We start from the raw sequence: 14,329 nt of genomic DNA on the forward strand, positions 1-14,329 counted from the left end.
TTCCTGAAAGCACACACACTCTCACACACCTATGGTACCGGGCCTATAAGGAGCAAGATGAACAGTAACAACATGCAACAGTCACAACAGGGTCAAAGGGTCGGTGACTGTAAAGTCACGGGCGGCCGTCTTCAGCTCTTTTCTGAATGGATGCTCTTGACAGTCGCAGCCCCGTATCCGCTCGACCTCCTGCTGCTGGGGGGGCGGGCAGAAAACGTTTCCTAAAACAAACACGGCAAACAGTAAACCGAAGAAATCGTAAACACACGTCCTCCACGCCGACATGCAGCACGCCACTCCAGGAGCCATTCATCACACACTCGCCCATTGATTATCTAAGCGCTGCTGCGTGTGCACACTGACGTTCTCTTCTAAGACACTAACGGCTTTTGTGCAACATTAGCCTTAAGCTTCACAAATGAAGATTCCTGGCAGTCGAGGAGAGTTCGGCACATGGCTTATATTCAGCGTGAGGAAATGCCCCGCTCGTAGCTTATTAAATATATAAACTGCAGTTCCCAGCATGCCTTAGGGCTCCGGGTGACCTCAAAAACCCTCAACTACTATCTGGGCTTCTGTGTAATGCATCTAGGAGAGATGTTTATCGTTGTCTTGGCAATACAGGAACTGAGTTAGCATTTGTGTTCTTTCTTTTTTTTCCTGTGGGATTCACCGTCATTGATGTATTTTACATCTGATTTGTTGAAAAGGAAATGGCATTTGAAAAAATGTGAAGAAGAGAACACAGAAAGAGCAAAAGTTCACAGGACATTTTGAAGGATCTAAAATCTACCCACCTGTGGTGGTTGTCTCTCTATAACCTGGTCTATCTACTAAAAAAAGGCAAGAGCTGTACTGACAAATCTTTGTTTTAATTTTTAATTATTAAAGTCAGCCATCTTTTCTAAATATGGAAAATGTATCCTTTTTATAGTATTACAGAGGCCGCAGTGGCTGGGCGGCTAAGGAAGCTACCTGGGCGCTTGAGTTACATAGTAACTCCAAATATTTAGGGCAGGAGCCACCATTTACATCATTAAACCTAACCCTAATAAGGACTACAGTATATCCTTTAGTACATATGTGTCAAACTCGCGGCCCGCCAAGCCGTTTTGTGTGGCCCGTGAGAGCTTCAAAAGCATTTAGTCAAGTCCATGCAGCAGATTTTTTTAACTTAAGTTGTTTTTATTACACAACTATGAACAATATTTGTAGCTTGAATAAACAATAATCAGTTGCAGAAACATGTATCAGTCTGTTATGGAGTGAGTTCATCTATATATGCACTGACTCCCTTAGGGTCTTTCTGCAACATCTGTTCCTCCGGGGGGAGGACCTCTGATTAAAGATGCCAAAATGGCAATATATATGCTCCTTTTTCTTTGGTTTTGGGTGTGTCCCCTCTGTGGTCAAACACACTTCCTGTCAGAGCGTCACTGATCTTAAAAGAAAAAAGAAAAAAAAAATCCCTTTTGTTTGCCTCAGATGGTGCATGGCTTCAACAGAGACACTGCCTCAGCATTTCTGTTCCTAGCCTAAAAAGAATGTTGCACCGGGGCAGCACATTTGTGACTCTGTGGTATCTTAATGTCTTCAATCCTGCATGTGCGTTGTGTAAGTCTTTCATTGTATGGATGAGTCAGAGTCTCTGTCTGAGTGTGCAGCAGGGACACGAGTCGTAGAGACGAGCGAGTGACACATGCACAAACCCACACGGTGAACACACACAAAAAAGTCAGCGTTTAAAATAGACGAGAGGCACAAACTGGGGTGTGGGAGCAAGGAGGTCGCGCATGACACGAACACACACACACACACACACACACACACACACACACACACAAACAAACTGCCTACTGTGCAGAAGGAGAAGTCTGTTTGCATTGTGGGACCAGGAGATGTTGTGGAAAACTTGACTCTGAGAGACCTGGAAAGGTTGTATTGAAGTGATTCAGATTTAATATTTCCACCTGGATAGGTACAAGTCATTCATTTCAATGGGCACACTGACACAAGCATGCACACACACACACACAGAGTACTTACCATTTATTTGAAATGACTATTATATATTATTATACATATTACAATAAATAGCAGTGTTTCCCAACCTTTTTTTGAGCCACGGCACATATATCATCAGGAAAAAAACAACACACAACCAAACAAAAATGTCACAAAAAGTATATTAAATTACGTAATAATTGACTAAAATCTCATCCTGTTTAGTTGAAGACGACGCTGATATATTGGCAGGAATTGAAGAAAGATCTCCTTCAACGGCTTTGATTATTAGTACAATTTTAGCATTTTGTGGCTTACCAACTTACATCTTCTGTATTGGAAACCTAAGTCCCTTCTGCACCTAAAATTAAATTCATCAGCCAGGTTTTATTACGCTAAACTGTTAAGGTTGTGGACATTTGGCAGGCTATAGATAAGTTTTAATAATATCATAATAATTTCCAGATAAATAAAAATAAAAACTATCACTTAGTAGGACAGAGACCCCAAAAGGATGGCAGGCACCGAGGGAAACGAAGAATTTTAATGTCTACTTATCTGTCCTCCTAAATCTCCCACAACACCCGGCTTCGGCTCTGCGACATCCCTTAGTGTCGAGATTCTCAAGGAAGAGGTGGGACGGAGTATAGATATATATGAAAACAAACAACTCCGCTATCAATTACAGGGGCCAAATATAGAAGAGTAATGATAAACTACTTATACCACAGTGTAATAACAGAGGAACGAGCCCTCTGCCTGAGCATTCCATTCCTGAAGAGGGAGCCTCTTACAGTGAACATGTTTATTTGAATCGAACTCGCTTTAAACAAACGGAAGCAGCCATAATAAACAGAAAGTGGAGCCTTGAATCTGTTGGAGCAGAAAGTGATGGAGAAATTCCGTGGAGTGGAAGAAAAAAAAACTCTGCCAAAGAGTTTATGGAGAGAAGCAGGATGGCACCTGCTGCACATGGTTCACACCTTAATAAAGATGTGACTGGGTCATCGTGAGACTGAACCAGAGAGGAAAACATAAGTGTCACACCATAACAGCATGGCACATGGTTGTGGATTTATTGGCAGCTCTAGCGGTTTGAATACAAGTTGTACATCAAATTATTTCATTTTCTCATTTACAAATGTAAGAATACTCTTTTTCCTTTGACTCCATTTTATGAAAGTATAATGGCAGGAAAAATAAGGGGTGTGACTTAAGGAAATCGACGCAGCTAAAGGCGCGTTACGCCCAAACTATTAGTCACACTCTGTGTGTCATGTCTGTTGGCTACATGCAAAATACCCGGCACAATGCAAACCGTGTTATGGCGAACTGTACAGTTACAGCTCTGCATGTACGACTGTCGGCGGCTGTGACTCAGCCCTGTTGTTTTTTTTGACTCAGATCTGAATTTCTACAGCTGTGTGGGTGAAGACATTATTGGCAAATCAGATCAGATAATAATAATAATAAAAAATCATTCATATTATTTCACTTTAGATTTGGAGCAAGAAACATGTTGCTAAATTTGTAATAACAGACAACACGCGCTATAAAAAGTTTAACCACCAGTTTCTCTACTACCACAAAGTTTCCACTAGAGTAGAAATGACAATGAAAGGCTGACAGTGGCTGATTTCATTCTCTAGTAATATCCTGGTGTTTTCAGGGATGGGGAAAATGCGAAAATAAAAAAAAGCTTGTCAAAACATAACACAACGCCTTCTCTCTGCATTCCCCTTCAGACCACGCACCCCTGCACACGGACATGGAGAAAAATGTAGTAAGAACTCAAAGAGGGGGATTCTCTGAGAGCTTTCACAGTGAGGGACTGTGCAGGAGTGCGAGTGGACACGCTAGCTTTCAGCATGTCCACCCGTGTCACTGTAGAGGAACTTAAGGAATTTCCTTTGTTGACCCCCCCCCCCAGCTTCCCCCCTCCCCTCCCTGCCATTAGAGGAGGAGGAGGAGAAATGGAGGCATTTTCCCACAGCACATATACGGCCAGCGCTCTGAGGAGGAGGGGTGTGGGCTGGAACTGACACTGATAAACAACAGTGGAGGGAGAAAGAAAGAAAGAGAACAGTCGGGTTGTAACATGCACATAAACATAAACACACACACACACACTTAGGCTCCTGTTTCAGTGTGTGCTCAGACTGAACACTGCAGCCACTGTCCCTCAGACGAAGGCTGAAAACTGTGCGGGGGTAAAAACTGAAATAAAATTTTAAAATAAAAATCAGGGCTTGTGAATGACTTACGCATTGCAGTATGGGTTCTTGTCGTAGCCCTTGTAATTCTTCATGTTTAGAGTCATGTTGCAGACCTCGCAGCTGAAGCATCTTTTATGCCAGAACTGTCAAAAGAAAAGAGGAACAGAACAACATAATGATTGAGATGACAGCCAGGATATTTCTTCAGACCCCTCCCCCCCCCCCCCCCCAAAAAAAAGGAGTAGCTGCTGAACAGTAACAAAGAAAGTAGTACTGTATATGAGAGCCGACTGTAAAATAAATAAGAAACATTGACTCATCAGTTAAAAGGGGACATGATGTGGAACAGTTTTGTTCGCTTGCACAAAGAAACCCACTTCCTCTTTCACTAAAACCCTGAACTAACTTAACCAGGTAGCTGGAGGAGGAAGGTAGAACAAAGCAGTTTTGTTAATAATAGATGAGCTTTTATTTACAGTCTAATCAGTTCATCTGACTGTAGTGATGTCTCGTTGGAAAAAAAAGTATCATTTTGTATGTATTTAGATATCGAGCCCCTTACGTATCTTTCTTACATCAAACACACACGTCCACATCTGGGAATTGCTGAACAGTTTGCTGAAACCAGTGAACGGTTACATGCCAGGTGCAGGCACAGAGGCATTAGAGGACAGATAGAGGAACTTCAGAAGAAACACCAAACCTCAGACTCCACTGTGTTTGTCTACCAAGTAGGAATGCTGGGCTTACTAGTTAGCAGCTAGCTGCATTTTAGCTTCAATTTAGCGGTCTGCTAGGGGTGTAGTCATCTGTGGAAAGGTCCACTTTGGCCGTGGAGCCACCTGCTGGCTTACCCTGCAACTATTTCTGACAGTTAGCGGTGCACACCGAAAGGCTTTCTCAAATTTTTATAAACATCAGTTAAAAAGTTTTGGTTTTATTTTCTAACTGAACTGCACACTCTCAGTCTGGATCTGTTGGAGATTTCCACATTTAATATAATATTGACTTATTACAAATATACATGTCTCAAAGTCATCCCTGCTCTTTATGTCAATACAGTAATGTTTATTAAGGTAACACAAATAAGATAGACTTGACTGGATGTTCGCAGTTGAGGTGAAGAAGTGACGTCTTAACTAGCCAAGGCCCCTTAAAAATACATTTTAAGTCAGTTCGTATCTGAAGCTGCTGTGTCCATCTTTAAATAAGGCCGTGATGTCAATCTTATCCAGCTCCATGTCTCCCTCCCTCCTCCTTGTCTTTTTTTTCTCTTGGCACTGGGTTGATCTGTGGCCTAAGGGTTCAAAGCAGGATTGACGAGAGGGAGCGAGGCAGGGAAGGAGGGCGGGAGGGAGGAGTGAAGAAAACTGGAAGGAGGGAGGGAGAAAACATGAAAGAAAGGAGTTGGAGAATGCACTGGGGATGGGAGCAAAACAGAGGGGTGGGTATGGAGAGACAAAAACACCAGAATATGAAGCAATGATCTGGATGCTTCTGTTATCAACGAGGGACAAAAGGGTGGAGCGCACAGACGTGGCGAATAATGGGAGGGAGTGAATGGGGGAGTCCTTATTAACATGGCCTCGGGGTGCTCTGACATACCTCACTCTTTCACCCACCCTCTGTCACTTTCTACGCCAAGTGCCCACACAAACACTAACGTGATAAACAAACAGCATGGAAAAAGATGATGAAAAACACTGCAAAAGCAATCTTAACACATGAAAGCAGGAGTTGGCGAAGCTGAGAACAATTTTCTGCAGGCCATAATAAGAATTTGATAATGCAGCTTGTGTTACAGCAGTGATTCACTGATGACTGCGTATCGCCCAGATGGAGAGGTTTGTGGAAGCTGCAGAAACTGCTAAGTATGGAAACAGGACCAAACATTGAAAAATGAACGGCACAAAATCTGGCAACGGGCTGATCTCCAGTCTATTATGTCTGGATGTTCCGGACCACACAGAGTGGTAGGCGCAAAAAAAAAGCAACTGTATGCATTTGACAAGTGTGTGTGCAGCTGTGAGCCAGCGATGTTGTGAGGTACAAAAATGTGAAAAGCCAGCCTTGGCTCTCGTTCAGAGGAGCTGTAATTCAGAGCCGAACACATTGGGTCAAGTCTTTCAATGCAAACTCCTTAACCCTCAAACGACTGATCAAGGCCTGGAGGTGTTTTCCACTGCTCTCTCAGTCCATTGTCCTGGCCAATGACAATATACAAAGGCAAATCCTTTCACAAACAACATCATACAGCAGGGAGATTCCATATCCTGACTCGCAGCTGTGATAGCTGTCGGCTCCATCGACGTACTGGGCAGCAGCCCACTCCACTCCTCTCCACAATAACTCTCTACTCCTCTCCGTTTTTGAAAGTTTTTCGTTGCTTCTAAGTGTCTATACACTGCAATTGGACTTCGGAGTCATTCACAAAGTAAATATTGACCGTGGGTCAAGCCTCCTGAATGTGACTGTTTAGTAAACTAAGGACCGTCCAACCTGCTGAGTCACATTTCACCAGGAGAACCCTCATTACCATTTTACAGGACAATTCGACGGCAACCTTCTCAGCCGACCCTCGGACCACGTCACACCTGGTTTTAACGTTCAGGCCCAGTAATAGGATCATATGCTGGAGTTCAAGACTGAGTTTTTAGGTTCAGACCACAGGAGGTTTCAGGACATGTGACCACATTCTTTTCCAAAAGGCATTTGACCCTAAATGGCACCTAAGACTGTGTTAGATTAACATGATTTAACATGACTATTTAAAGAAAAAAACTTACAACAGTAGACAGTGGACTTCAAGAAATACGTCTTTAAAGATTGAAGTCCTTTATCCGATTTGTTTATTCTGCATTTTTATGAAGCTAACTGTTTTTTTCACCCGTCAAATATAAACGGAAACATTTTACTCCACAACACCTGGAAACATATACACCTTAACATTCAGTTTCTCTTTTACAAAAAGGCCAAATAATGCTCCTTTCTGCTGCTCTCGACGTGTGTTTACTTTACATGTGGCTGAACACACAAATATAAGATCACAGGTGTGATAGGAACTAAAACAAAACTGTGTTCTAGCTTATCAACCTTTCAAAGGCTAAAAATCAGAAATTTCCCAGCAGTCAGAACTAAAGAAGCCTTTTCTGAGAGGTGAAACGTCTTCGAGGAACCTAAACAGATCAGTTGCCCTTGATGTAGCTGCTTGATGACCTGGATGACGGAACCTATACAGACATGTTGAGAACCATCCTACTGTCAAGGGCGGATGGCCACCACTACACACTGGACTTTGAAACTAAGGGAAACCAATGTGAATTATTCAAACTGTTAAGGTGGCCCTGTGCCCATAAAGACAGAGAGAGGTGGAGTGAGAAACTTCCCCAAAAGTGTGTTAGAGAAGCCGTCCAGCAGTTTAGGCTTGTCCGGTTCCAAGAAAAACCTGACTTTTAGGTGCCAAGACAGGATCTGGCAGTCAAGTGGAAAATGAGGACACTGCAGAGACAGAGCCCTAGAAATAAAACCCCATCGACTCCCTGCATCAGCACGGCTCAAGGACACACAAGTACATGTGCCTACTTCCAAGTATTACTGCGTGAATATGTGGGTTATATGTCTCTTTGTATGTGACGCATGGATTTTACTACAAATCCAAGGAGTCTGTGGGGAAGGGAAAAAATGCCAAGTCAGAGTCATAGATTCTTCTCAGTGGAAAAACAGATACATAAAGGACCGAACAAAAACACTGGAGCTACATGTACGCACGCATCACACACACAGAGATGGCTTCGTGATAGGCTAACCAAGAAAAGGCTTTCTAACATGCCAACTACAGAAACAAAGTAGACGAGTACATGCAAAGCTTTAATGTGCATATTACTGGAAACCTAATCGTAGGCCAACACAAATGACCCGACCTTTTGAACACAAAGAACTGTTTTGGAAAACTCATCTGGTGATGCATCTGTCACAAAACAAATTTCCCCCATGCAAATCCACCGTGTATGTTGAAATATGTATTCTTTCCTGGTGCATGTTGTACGGTCAATTCTGTTCTGTCCATCCGCAGAGCGTGTTGCAGCCAATGCTACCTCGGCCAATGTTGTCGACACTGACGAATAATAAATAAATGTGTAACTTGTGTTGTTTGTGACAGTATGACAGAATGTTGCAGCTCCGGTGCCGACGACAGTAGCTGTCAGCATTAGTCTGTCATCTAGAGGGCACAATGCTCACTAGTTCTGGTCCACTAGCAATAACACGCATTTACAAAAGCGTCGCTGTAATTTGACCTTTAGTCAATTTACTCGATCAATTAACTGATTAGATGCTCTGTAAATAAAATGTCAGAGAATAAGGAAAGATTTACAACATATCGACTAAGAATATATTTTCTGGAAACAAGTTACAGCACAAGGCGAGGCCTGGGTTTTTTTTTCCTACGCCTGTTATAAATGTTGAAAAAACAGTGATTTATGTAGATGATAATTAGGATATCTAATCAATATATGACTCCAGCTATATGGATTTTCACACTAAGTCATTTAATAACCATTTTAATCATCAGAGTAGATAATATTGTACGCTACTATAAGTCCGAAGGATAACACTGGGCGAGGATGTTTAAGTTAAATCAGCAGAAAAAAATCTAAGACCTAGGAAATTATTTAGAATATCTCCAAAGACTAATTAATGACAATGTTTCAAATACACCGTGAGGAGTATACGTGTAGTGAGAAAGTAGAATGGTGTATAAAAAAAGGACAAAGTCTTTTAGTCTAACTTGTCAACCACATTGAAAAACATGTTTGGTTGCAGTACCACTTTGGGCTGGCAAAGAACAATACGGTCCAAAAACAGTTTCTCTATTTTTACACCAAATGGCAATATACAATATATTTAAGTTTTTTTTTTTTTTTTTGTTTTTACATAACAATTATTGTTTAATATAGCCAAAGCCAAATTTTCCAAATCACAAAAGCTTTTTCTTTTAATTTAAGGAAGACTCAGAATATTCAGAAATGTACGTTTATTTAGCAGGTATGTGCTTCGTTTGACATGGAGTGGACGATAGAACATAAACTAATTATTATCCCAGTGCTGGCTCACTGTACTGTATATATATTTTAAAACACAATGGGTTGTGAAAGCACTTCCCCTACTAGTCTCATGTCAGTATAGTAAGTTATTGTCATTAGTCTTCCTTTTTTATTATCATCAGTGGAACAATTATTGTCCAGATTTATTCATAAGGCAAAAAAACACATGTGGAGTTGTTCCGGTTTTTTTTTTAAGTAAAAAATACAGAGTACCCAGACGCTCACTGTTGTGATTGTGATGATACTGTGTTACTGATTCATCAAAGCATGTTAACAGTGGCGGCTAAACAGTTTCTATGACTGTGGCGAGCATGTGGAGAATATGAATCAGCACTCAGAATAAACCAGCCAAACACAGTAAAGACTGTCAGCTCATTCCAGTATAACTTGATAGGGAAGAAGAAAAAAAAAGTCTAGTTCACCTTTATTGATTTTATTTAATGGCATTTAAACTGAATTTTCTCCACCTCTAAATTGCTCATGGAGTAGAGGTTGAACATTTTTACCCCTGACCTACAGTCCTTCCCGCTCAATCTGAATAAAATTAGCGTCTGACCTTTGGCCTTTCTTTTACGCCATTTCCTGTGACTGAAATGCAGTGGCAGCACAACGGTGGTCCACTTCATAATCAGAAACCTCACAGTGGAGCCAAACACAAAAAACTAAAACAAAAGAAAAAAAAAACAAACAAAAAAAAAAACAATAAACAAAAAACAGCAAAGTAACACCCACATTTTTAGTGTGTAAACAAATGTATTGTAACATGTTGCCAGTGCTGTAAAATGTATTTATTAGAACCCTTTAAAGGTGATCATTGAACAAAGAAGGACAGAATAGATTGGAGAAAGGAAACAGAAAATCAAGGGTTAAAATCCTTTTAAAGCCAGTCACTGTCTGTTTAATGGACTTACTTTGTGGCACGGAGTAGCTCTGACTGCAACTAAAGTGACACCAAATGGGCTCTTTTGACACGTGTCTAGTGGTGTACCAAAATAAGTCACACTTTTACGAATGTGTCACTTGTTGACCTTTTACTTAGTAAGAGGCAACACACATGACATCACACTTACATATACTTGTATGGTAAAAGAATGGGCTGGTCACCAACCAAGGAGTTAGCTTGAGTCCATAGAAACATTTCCTAATCCAAACATTTAAACATAAAATGTTGCTGATCCATTAGTATTAATGTTAGCTAACAGTTCAAAAAATTTTTGGTAATTTGATCATTCATTTGATAGTTAATTTGAAAAAAAATAAACAAAAAACAGAAACTTGTGTTGATTTATGTATTTGCATAATAATTACCAAATTCATAATCATTTACAGATATTGAGTAAGTCTCAAACCTACTCCAAACAATCCTCGCGATTATTTTTAGAACATCCAGTCAATGTTTTTATATCATCTCCTTTGCCCTTATGTGATGGAACATTTTTCATATGAAGCCTGTAAGTGCCCAGACACTCAGCCGTACATTAGCGTTTGAGTGAACGATGATGAGCTTTACAAGAAAACTCTACATTGTTCTCTCAAGTTATCTTCAAACTGTAAACTTCCTGAGTGGGGGAAACGGTTTTTAATCTTAAAATGGACATGTGAGCAAATCAAGTCACTCAACCAGTGGAGCAATGCAGCAAAGTGCAGCTTCATTGGTTCCAGGTCAACAGCTGTCTTCAAGTTTAAGGAAGAATTTGTGTCAAAACACAAGTCCTATGCTTGAGGAGATGCATTCACTGCAACCTCTTGCATTCCACGAACACTTTAGGCAACAAGGGGACAGTAAAAAAGGAAGAAAAAGAAATTGCTACCAACGACTGCCTCTACTAAAACTCACTTCCTGTCTCTGCAAGTGCTCACTGGCCCACCCCCTCCGCTGGGCCTAGACCTGCTATACTGGAAAGAAGCAGGCAGACACGCAGGCCTCTGTGGCTCCACTGAGGTGTATTGTACTGTAGAAGTGAGCTGTCAGGTAAAGGCAGGGTTTCAGATTTACTTTTTGGGGTAAAAAAAAAACTGAATAGCTGTAGCCTAGTGTCCTGAAAGGCCTCTACAGTTTATGCCTGGTCTAACCTTGCACATGAAACAGAGCCTCGACCACAACGTCACCATGGCTGCTTTAAACAAACACGTCTAGCGCTGTGCAAGTATGCCACAAAGAAGGCACAGTGAAGGCGTTAATCATGGGTGAGCACTGATGAAGAATGGCAGCAAAGACAGACGCCAGGCTGCTCTCCTGTGCATAGTTCAGAGCAGGGAGACAGCACAGCGGGCCTCTGACAGAGCATGTTTTATGGGAGTGTCGGTTTGTTGGAATGCACACTGCTACAGGCCAGATTCCCCAGCACTCTCAGGCTGTGCTCGACTTCGTAACGATACCAGGCTTTACACAGGCTGATATGCCTTGTAATGTTAGTGGACCGCTTGTACGCAAAGAGGGATTCTTCTTCCTGGATAAATCATTTTTCCAGCACGACCATAATGCATCGAATTGAGAGCTGATGCTACTTCAGATAATGAACTTTATGTTCCCTTTTGCCACTTGTATCATTTGTCAACCCAAACACACAAGTACATTTAAACAGAGATTGATTTTCAATAGCCATTTGAGCATCCATTAGCCAAATTATCTACTAGCCCAAAGCCATGCTTTTGTAAAACGGTGTAAACATATGCCTGGAAAAGCAGACTCCACCCATCAATATAACAGTTTAAGAGAAGCAGCGGGATTAAGTGCAATACATCTATAATTGTCTTTTTTTGGTTTCCAACATGCAAGAACAAGAACAACATTTTGCACAACACTCCAGAAAACCAGAAAGGTTAAGATTTTTACTCTGTAAGCAGAATAAGGAATAAAAAAATCTGATAGATATAGAATCAGGATTTTAAAACAAATTAGCCATGTCCCAATATTTGCCACTTGCTCTACATGTAGCAATGAATCATAAAGCATTAGGCGCCTTTATAGATTGTTGGCCCATATCTGTTCTCCAGGGATGCAGCTTTTGGGGCAAAATTGAGACACATGGAGGTTATTACATTAGTAGTTTGCTTCTGACTTCTTCTAGCAAAGAATTGTACATTTTTGTCATTTGCTAAACCCATCTGTGGGTCAAATAAATCTTGAAGGAATGTTATTGATGTCACTCAAAATTTTGCACCTGGGACAATACCTGGATAATTACTAAATTTAGCAGATGTCTGGCGGCTAAACACACTTGTTCCAGTTCCATTTTCTACCAAGTTGTGGGTGACACAGTCACACATTCAAATGAACCACAACAATAGAGCAACTAGAAGAAAAAAACAGGCCAAATTGGACCATTTAAAAAATAGAATTCTTGTAGGAGCCAAACACAATTTTCTGGACTGAAATACCCAGAGGAAAGCATGCTTTGATTTGATTTTTTTGCTTATACTTTGGACATTCCATGTGGTCCTCTAAAGGTAGGTAATTAATTGCTCTATGTGGGGCCAAGTGGAAGATTGTAGGGGTCAATCAATGGGCTGGACTGACTTTGCTTTGTACTGTCAGTTGTGAGATAGGAAGTGTAATGCCACTGTGGAGAGACAGATTAGAACTTGCGTGGTTTTGTGTTCGAGTGCTCCCATTTGTTATTTGTGACCATTTCACCGTGGGTGAAAATGATGGGATTACCATCTTGGGTGAGATTAGGGTACAGCCTTTGACTGGAACTGTTCATCTTTGACTGGGATTAGCCAGTGAATTTAATACAGACATCTGACCACGATGGGGTTTTTTTTAATGAGGGCGTGAAATGCCTGGATCTTTGGATTGTATTGTATATTGTAGTTAAATAACCATAACCCTATATTTGGCATCTGCGCATCTACTATTTAAAATAAATATATTATTTAAGGCATATTATTCATTTTACAGCAAGTAAAAGTGAGGCCCCGAACTGACTTAAAGCATGCGGGGTTCTACTTTATATTTAACACAAAACCAATGCCTTAAATCGCTGGTTTCTTATACTAAACAAATGCCTATCGTCAAACGCATATTACAGAAACTATAAAATTTACATAATTTGACATTTTTATGACGTTCCACGTTTTCCCCAGCGGCTCACTGATAGAAGCTAAGAGCTAGGCTAAAGCAGCTAACAAAATACCTGTCCTCTCACGGTGCGTTCGATTCATTCAGAAAATATAAGAACATTTCGTTGTTTCAGGCGAGCGGGGCTTAACGCTCAGCCAGGACGCACGGTTACAGGAAACCAGTAATGGGTGGACAATGAGAGAAAGTAAAACGGTTTCAATCACACTCTTACCTTGTCCAGACAATTCACTTTTTCCGTGGGGTAAACGACTTTTTTACATCTGCTACACTCCGGATTCATGGTGGAGAAATGCTCTTCTACCTCTGTGTGTTCTTGAGCGCGGAAACCGCCGGTCCTATGAGTCCGTTTGAAAATTAAAAAGCTTCGTTTCACGTCAACAATGGTCGGGAGCGGACCAACACTGATGTGGTTGTGTGGAGCAAATCAAGAAGCTCGATGCTGCCGTTGTAGTCTCTCGCGCACACAGCTGGCTGTCAGTCCACTAAACCAGACACGGAAAGCGCGCTCCTGATGCCCCCTCCCTTCCTCCGCCGTGCGCGTGTCCGAAGCAGTCAGAATGGGAGGTTCAATAATTTACATGCTTGAAAGCAATGTCCAATTGATTTGAAGCTAGAAATGTTTAAATGAACACATGTTTTTATGAGGGCGTATGTGCGTGTTGCGCGCTGTTTAACGAAATCGATCAGTTGCAATTTGCGTTTTCGAGCAACTGCACAGAAATCCGGGCCAGGCCATTATCTCTGCGTGTGCAACACATGGTTCTGACCTGATCTACAATCACGTGGGAAACCAAACCACTCATATGTTTTCAGTGTTGCTGTTGTTGTTGTTGTGGGTTTTTTATAAATAAAACAGTCATTTCAAATCACGTTTACACATCTGCCACGTTCACTGCGCGTCCTAGATTACGGCGTTGGAA

The 14,329-nt window shown here is 41.3% G+C and overlaps 1 protein-coding gene across 1 annotated transcript in view; it reads right to left on the reverse strand.

Moving 5' to 3' along the window:
• The window catches only part of lasp1 (LIM and SH3 protein 1), a 23,863-nt gene extending 9,946 nt beyond the window's left edge, over positions 1 to 13,917 (reverse strand). The window contains exons 1-2 of the mRNA XM_008329444.3: positions 13,621 to 13,917; positions 4,269 to 4,363 (exon numbers count right to left, since the gene is read on the reverse strand). Coding sequence (XP_008327666.1) covers positions 4,269 to 4,363; positions 13,621 to 13,689 — 164 coding nt within the window. The 5' untranslated portion in view covers positions 13,690 to 13,917. The remainder of the gene's footprint in view (positions 1 to 4,268; positions 4,364 to 13,620) is intronic.
• Between the last annotated feature and the right edge of the window lie 412 nt (positions 13,918 to 14,329).

This window comes from Cynoglossus semilaevis, chromosome 17, assembly GCF_000523025.1.
Source record: "Cynoglossus semilaevis isolate Cse_v1.0 chromosome 17, Cse_v1.0, whole genome shotgun sequence".
NCBI lineage: Eukaryota > Metazoa > Chordata > Actinopteri > Pleuronectiformes > Cynoglossidae > Cynoglossus > Cynoglossus semilaevis.